This window comes from Bufo bufo, chromosome 3 (genome assembly GCF_905171765.1).
Source record: "Bufo bufo chromosome 3, aBufBuf1.1, whole genome shotgun sequence".
Taxonomy (NCBI): domain Eukaryota; kingdom Metazoa; phylum Chordata; class Amphibia; order Anura; family Bufonidae; genus Bufo; species Bufo bufo.
In genome coordinates, this window is record NC_053391.1 from 559079278 (window position 1) to 559088270 (window position 8993).

The 8993-nt window shown below is 40.2% G+C and overlaps 1 protein-coding gene across 1 annotated transcript; it reads right to left on the reverse strand.

Annotated features, from left to right (window-relative positions):
* Window positions 1-225: 225 nt before the first annotated feature.
* On the reverse strand, window positions 226-4979 carry LOC120995966 (tubulin alpha-1A chain). The gene is made up of 4 exons (XM_040425536.1): window positions 4824-4979; window positions 2628-2850; window positions 1494-1642; window positions 226-1413 (listed from the first exon to the last, which is right to left on the reverse strand). Exons 1-4 carry the CDS (start codon window positions 4824-4826, stop codon window positions 433-435), a joined length of 1356 nt encoding a protein of 451 aa, XP_040281470.1. The 5' UTR covers window positions 4827-4979; the 3' UTR covers window positions 226-432.
* Between the last annotated feature and the right edge of the window lie 4014 nt (window positions 4980-8993).

Here is an 8993-nt window from a genome sequence, read left to right on the forward strand (position 1 = left end):
TTGTGCTCCATAACATGCTGCCCACAGAGAGGACTTCATACAGCATGGCAGGATTCTTTTAACAAGATAATTGGAATACAAACTTTTCCTTTCCAGAGGCATTGGCATCCTGCTGTGAAGCATGGCTTCTCAAGGACATTCATGAGCTGACTTTTGTATGTGCTAGATACATTGGAAATGTAATAAAATAAAATATGAATAAAGAAATACACCATCAAAAATATAAGTTTTAGACAGGGAATGTTTTATTGACAAATCCACAATGGAGATGTCATAAATTGTTCAAGTGTTTTGGACCAGAACAGTTAAATGCAGCAAAAATACATTAGAACATAAAGTTGCTACACAGAAACATACTGGCTGAGTAAAAAAAATTTGTGTGATTCTCAGATGTTATATTGTTCCCTGTGAAAAGCAGCACCGTTTTGACATTTAGTATTCTTCTCCTTCCTCCTCGCCCTCTCCCTCCACAGAGTCTACACCAACTTCTTCATAATCTTTCTCCAGGGCAGCCATGTCCTCACGAGCCTCAGAGAACTCTCCCTCCTCCATACCCTCACCTACATACCAGTGGACAAAGGCACGCTTGGCATACATAAGGTCAAACTTATGGTCCAGCCTAGCCCAGGCCTCTGCAATAGCAGTGGTGTTGCTCAGCATACACACAGCACGCTGTACTTTGGCCAGATCCCCACCAGGAACCACAGTTGGTGGCTGATAGTTAATACCAACCTTAAAACCAGTTGGGCACCAGTCCACAAACTGGATGGTACGCTTGGTCTTGATGGTGGCAATAGCTGCATTGACATCTTTGGGCACCACATCACCACGGTACAACAGGCAGCAAGCCATGTATTTACCATGACGTGGGTCACATTTCACCATCTGGTTGGCTGGCTCAAAGCAAGCATTTGTGATCTCAGCCACAGAAAGCTGCTCATGGTAAGCTTTCTCTGCAGAGATAACTGGGGCATAGGTGGCAAGAGGGAAGTGGATACGAGGATAGGGCACCAAGTTAGTCTGGAACTCTGTCAGATCTACATTCAAGGCTCCATCAAATCTAAGAGAAGCTGTGATGGAGGACACTATCTGACCTATTAGCCTGTTAAGATTGGTGTAAGTTGGGCGCTCAATGTCTAGATTTCTACGGCAGATGTCATAGATGGCCTCATTGTCTACCATGAAAGCACAGTCAGAGTGCTCAAGTGTGGTGTGAGTGGTCAGGATGGAGTTGTAGGGCTCAACAACAGCAGTGGACACTTGGGGAGCTGGGTAGATGGAGAATTCCAGCTTGGACTTCTTTCCATAATCAACAGAGAGACGTTCCATCAGCAGAGAGGTGAAGCCAGAACCAGTGCCACCACCAAAGCTGTGGAAGACCAGGAAACCCTGAAGACCTGTGCACTGATCAGCCTGTGGAAAAAAAAACCATTTGAGTGAGAAACATTTTAACATGTGATAAACCGCTTCTCACTACAGAAATAGTCACTTACCAGTTTGCGGATTCTGTCAAGCACCAGATCAATGATTTCCTTGCCGATAGTGTAGTGACCACGGGCATAGTTGTTGGCAGCATCTTCTTTTCCAGTGATCAGTTGTTCTGGGTGGAATAGCTGGCGGTATGTCCCGGTGCGTACTTCATCTGCATAAATTGACATAATTGTATAAAAATGAATAGAAGCTTTATTCAGGAAACCAATTGATGACAACAGCGAGGCTTCTCTGTGATGATTGAAGGCTTGTGTAATGTTCAGAACAGCGCTACTATACACGCCTTACACGAGACATGGTGCAGCATGACGCTGACATCATCTGATTATTGAAGGGTTCTACTAAATGCATCTTCTCACATGTCAATCAGATGTTTCTGAGGGTCTCATTGGTGGCTGCCTTGAAGCTAACAGTCCTACCGATTAGCTGAAAATGGGTTTCGCCTAGGCCTCGGCATGAAAAACAATGTGCAAGGCAGGATTGTGTCCTTCCAATATGTCTGTCTAAGGCCAGTTTCAGATGGGCGTGTTCACTGCTCCTTGTGGGAGTGTGAATTCCCATAGTGAACTCTGCTCCTCTGAACGGACCACAGGGCATTATAATGATTTATAATGCTGTGTGTCTCTGCCCAACCTCCACTGTAACGATCTGTACAGATGGCATTATGTTCAGTACAAATCATTAGAACTGAGCACAGCATCATCAATCATTGTACTGCCATGTGGTCACGTCAAAGGAGCAGAGGTCACTACGGGAATTAACGCTCCCACATGAAGCATGTTTCACGCTCGTCTGAAACTGTCCTCAATGTTTTATAAGATGTAAGAATACTCTAATGACTGTGCTATTGGGAGACTAATTTCAGTGAAAATGACTGACCACTGCAGGTGTCACTGGAAACAACCTTACAGAAATGTCCAAATTAGGTATTGTGGTCCCCACACTATAAATGTATATATTTAATTAAGAACTAGAAGGAGAACCGCATCCATTGAGAGCAGCTAAACAATAGATGGAGATTTCAGCTCTGATGAATATACTATGGGCTCTAATGAATGACTTAGTATTGTGGCCCGAAACGCGTTGTGTAGTATCTACATATCATTCTGTATTTAACCAGTAGAGATTGTCCTCACCGATGACTGTAGGCTCCAGGTCCACAAACACAGCCCTAGGGACATGTTTGCCAGCTCCAGTCTCACTGAAGAAAGTGTTGAAGGAATCATCGCCTCCTCCAATGGTCTTGTCGCTGGGCATCTGTCCATCAGGCTGGATGCCATGTTCCAGGCAGTACAACTCCCAGCAGGCGTTACCAATCTGTACACCGGCCTGACCAACGTGGATGGAGATACACTCACGCTGTACAGGAGACAAAGAACAGATTGTCACTGTTTAGTGTCGCGTCAATATTCGTCAGCTTTAATAGGTCTTAAACGGTAATCACTCGCCCGTGTTTATGGCGCACTTGATTTTTACGGTGGGAACGTCTAAACAGATGTCAGGAGAAGGAAATACAGGAGAGATAAGTTGGAGGGAGGCTCAGCAATCCCAATCCGATCCAAGTGTGGAATATCTCCGGGCTGCTCTATGGCGGAGGATGGGAAACAATGAGCGGCGCTGACAGCCCATGCCACACCTATTGCAGCATTACAACCAGCAGTCTGCATGACAGAAGGTGGGGGACGTCTGCTCCCAGGGGTGCCCAGCCCACATCTCCTAGCTACCCACTTCAAACAAGACAGTTCACCATTACATCACCATCCCTGACTGCAGAGCCTTCATCTGTCATCTGATAGGGAGGGGGGGGGGGGGGGGGAACAATGCCTCCATTCATACAGCACCGCATACCCATGTAATAACCACCTCGCTGGAGATATTTTTATATATATATATATATATATATATATATATATATACAGTACAGACCAAAAGTTTGGACACACCTTCTCATTCAAAGAGTTTTCTTTATTTTTATGACTATGAAAATTGTAGATTCACACTGAAGGCATCAAAACTATGAATTAACACATGTGGAATTATATACATAACAAAAAAGTGTGAAACAACTGAAAATATGTAATATTCTAGGTTCTTCCAAGTAGCCACCTTTTGCTTTGATTACTGCTTTACACACTCTTGGCATTCTCTTGATGAGCTTCAAGAGGTAGTCCCCTGAAATGGTTTTCACTTTACAGGTGTGCCCTGTCAAGTTTAATAAGTGGGATTTCTTGCCTTATAAATGGGGTTGGGACCATCAGTTGCGTTAAGGAGAAATCAGGTGGATACACAGCTGATAGTCCTACTGAATAGACTGTTAGAATTTGAAATATGGCAAGAAAAAAGCAGCTAAGTAAAGAAAAATGAGTGGCCATCATTACTTTAAGAAATGAAGGTCAATCAGTCAGCCGAAAAATTGGGAAAACTTTGAAAGTAAGGGCTATTTGACCATGAAAGAGAGTGATGGGGTGCTGCGCCAGATGACCTGGCCTCCACAGTCACCGGACCTGAACCCAATCGAGATGGTTTGGGGTGAGCTGGACCGCAGAGTGAAGGCAAAAGGGCCAACAAGTGCTAAGCATCTCTGGGAACTCCTTCAAGACTGTTGGAAGACCATTTCAGGGGACTACCTCTTGAAGCTCATCAAGAGAATGCCAAGAGTGTGCAAAGCAGTAATCAAAGCAAAAGGTGGCTACTTTGAAGAACCTAGAATATGACATATTTTCAGTTGTTTCACACTTGTTTGTTATGTATATAATTCCACATGTGTTAATTCATAGTTTTGATGCCTTCATAGTCATGAAAATAAAGAAAACTCTTTGAATGAGAAGGTGTGTCCAAACTTTTGGTCTGTACTGTATATATATATATATATATCTTCAACAGGTCAGGTCCTGCTATGTAAAATTGCTAAATTGAATTACACTGGCATGACACCACCCAGACTGGCACTATGTGGGCACAGGATAAGATTAATAATTGTTTTGGCTGGGTACCAGTTATAGCCTGGCAGTGCCAACAGGTGACTCTATTGTGTCTGCCCTGGCCACAGAGGGTTAATGGTGTCGGCACAGGGACAGTTTCCAGGAAAGTGTGCTGGAAGGAGGACACGTCTGGATGACAGGGCGTGGTGCGCACACAGTGTACTGTCTATACAGCTCGGCGCCATCTTTTCCTGCGAGATGACTGCAGCGAGCACCGCTGTCACCATGGCAACCGCCTCACCTACCACAGGAGAACAATGAAGAAGCCGCCCTTTGTTCTCGCCGCTGACAGACTAACATCCCCCCGCCCCCTTCTCCACCCTCTCCCACCACTGTCAGGAGTCTTCTTACCATGTTTGCGGCTTGAAGGCTTCAGAGAAGAGGGCGAGAGGAAGGAGGAGAAGGATGCCTTCTTACAATACGACTCTAAGGAGGTCGGTGTAAGAGAACCTGCAACACATGGTCCAAAGCTGCCCGTTATATACAACAGCGTCGTCAAGGAGACCGGGCTGGAGGATTTCTCATTGGTGCCGGCGCCGAGCGAGCCGATCTGTGATTGGTCACAGGCTGATGGGATGAGGTAATCCGCCCGACCCTTCATTGGGAGTGTGGGACAAAGAGGCAGGGGGGACCCCCACCCGTCCATCATCCCTTACCGGAACAGGGGGTCTCCTAACAAAGGGCCGCAGGTGTGCTCGACCCCCGGTAATACCTTCCGTTATATGGGGAAGATGCAAGTGTGACGTCATAGGAAAATAGCACGTCATAACGTTGTAGACAGCCAGTCGTCCTCCCAGTAACCGTTATTACCGGTCTCCTGCCATTTTATAGACGTGGCCGGAATAGCACATCTGTAGTAATGCAGTCAGCGGACATTAGACTTCAGAAATCCAACAATACATATCATTTTCTGTTTGCTATAGAGCCACCTACTATGGAGAGGAGGTGCAGCAGGTGTCATGGCCATTTGGTGTAATACAGCATATATAATACACAATATATACACAATATATATATAATACACGATATATACACATAATATATAATACACATAATATACACGCTATATATAATACACAATATATATAATACACAATATATACACACTATATATAAAATACAGTATATACACATAATATATAATACACAATATATACACAATATATATAATACACAATATATACACACAATATATAATACAGTATATACACACACAATATATAATAAAGTATATATACACACAGTATATACACACAATATATAATACAGGATATATACATATATAATACAGTATATATACACACACACACACACACACACTATATATAATACAGTATATATACACACACACTATATATAATACAGTATACATAATATATAATACAGTATATGTACACATAATATATAATACAGTATATGTACACATAATATATAATACAGTATATGTACACATAATATATAATACAGTATATATACATAATATATAATACAGTATATACACACAATATATAATACAGTATATACACACAATATATATATAATACAGTATATATACACAGTATACACACACACAATATATATAATACAGTATATATACACACTATATATAATACAGTATATACACATAATATATAATACAGTATATACACACACAATATATATAATACAGTATATACACACAATATATATAATACAGTATATGTACACACAATATATAATACAATATATGTACACACCATATATAATACAGTATATATATATACACACACACAATATATATAATACAGTATACACACACATATGATACAGTATATACACACAATATATAATACAATATATGCACACACACCATATATAATACAGTATATATATATATATATACACACACAATATATATAATACAGTATACACACACACAATATATGATACAGTATATACACACAAAATATATGATACAGTATATACACACACAATATATGATATAGTATATATACACACACAATATATATAATACAGTATATACACACACACAATATATAATACAGTATATACACACAATATATGATACAGTATATACACACACAATATATATAATACAGTATATATACACATATAATATATGATACAGTATATATACACACACAATGTATATAATACAGTATATACACACAAAATATATGATACAGTATATACACACACAATATATGATATAGTATATATACACACACAATATATAAATACAGTATATACACACACACACACACACACAATATATAATACAGTATATACACACAATATATGATACAGTATATACACACACAATATATATAATACAGTATATATACACATATAATATATGATACAGTATATATACACACAATGTATATAATACAGTATATACACACAATATATATAATACAGTATATATATATATATATATATATATATACATACACACAATATATATAATACAGTATATACACACACACACTATATATTTAATACAGTATATATACACACTATATATAATACAGTATATATATATACACACACACACACACACACACACACACACACACACTATATATATAATACAGTATATACACACAAGGCTGCACTAGTAGGTGGATGTCCTGTACACTTTTTTCTACTGCCTGAATAAAGATGAAGATTTTTAGCTACCAAGAAATCGTGAGTGCTGGAACTTTATTTGTTTTCATATCAAGGATATATAGACTCACCAGCCTGTTCCGTGCACGCGGGTGATTTGGATGATTGGGTGAGCTGGACTTTCTTTGTGCATATTCACAGTACAGTCGTGGCCAAAAGTTTTGAGAATTACATAAATATTGGAAATTGGAACAGTTGCTGCTTAAGTTTTTATAATAGCAATTTGCATACACTCCAGAATGTTATGAAGAGTGATCAGATGAATTGCATAGTCCTTCTTTGCCATGATAATTAACTTAATCCCAAAAAACCCTTTTCACTGCATTTCATTGCTGTCATTAAAGGACCTACTGAGATCATTTCAGTAATCGTCTTGTTAACTCAGGTGAGAATGTTGACGAGCACAAGGCTGGAGATCATTATGTCAGGCTGATTGGGTTAAAATGGCAGACTTGACATGTTAAAAGGAGGGTGATGCTTGAAATCATTGTTCTTCCATTGTTAACCATAGTGACCTGCAAAGAAACGCGTGCAGCCATCATTGCGTTGCATAAAAATGGCTTCACAGGCAAGGATATTGTGGCTACTAAGATTGCACCTCAATCAACAATTTATAGGATCATCAAGAACTTCAAGGAAAGAGGTTCAACTCTTGTTAAGAAGGCTTCAGGGCGTCCAAGAAAGTCCAGCAAGTGCCAGGATCGTCTCCTAAAGAGGATTTAGCTGCGGGATCGGAGTGCCACCAGTGCAGAGCTTGCTCAGGAATGGCAGCAGGCAGGTGTGAGCGCATCTGCACGCACAGTGAGGCGAAGACTTTTGGAAGATGGCCTGGTGTCAAGAAGGGCAGCAAAGAAGCCACTTCTCTCCAAAAAAAACATCAGGGACAGATTGATCTTCTGCAGAAAGTTTGGTGAATGGACTGCTGAGGACTGGGGCAAAGTCATATTCTCCGATGAAGCCTCTTTCCGATTGTTTGGGGCATCTGGAAAAAGGATTGTCCAGAGAAGAAAAGGTGAGCGCTACCATCAGTCCTGTGTCATGCCAACAGTAAAGCATCCTGAGACCATTCATGTGTGGGGTTGCTTCTCATCCAAGGGAGTGGGCTCACTCACAATTTTGCCCAAAAACACAGCCATGAATAAAGAATGGTACCAAAACACCCTCCAACAGCAACTTCTTCCAACAATCCAACAACAGTTTGGGGAAGAACAATGCATTTTCCAGCACGATGGAGCACCGTGCCATAAGGCAAAAGTGATAACTAAGTGGCTCGGGGACCAAAACGTTGACATTTTGGGTCCATGGCCTGGAAACTCCCCAGATCTTAATCCCATTGAGAACTTGTGGTCAATCCTCAAGAGGCGGGTGGACAAACAAAAACCCACTAATTCTGACAAACTCCAAGAAGTGATTATGAAAGAATGGGTTGTTATCAGTCAGGAATTGGCCCAGAAGTTGATTGAGAGCATGCCCAGTCGAATTGCAGAGGTCCTGAAAAAGAAGGGCCAACACTGCAAATACTGACTCTTTGCATAAATGTCATGTAATTGTCGATAAAAGCCTTTGAAACGTATGAAGTGCGTGTAATTATATTTCACTACATCACAGAAACAACTGAAACAAAGATCTAAAAGCAGTTTAGCAGCAAACTTTGTGAAAACTAATATTTGTGTCATTCTCAAAACTTTTGGCCACGACTGTATATACACACACACACACTATATATAATACAGTATATACACACACGCTATATATAATACAGTATATACACACACTATATATATAATACAGTATATATACACACACACACACTATATATAATACAGTATATATACACACACACTATATATA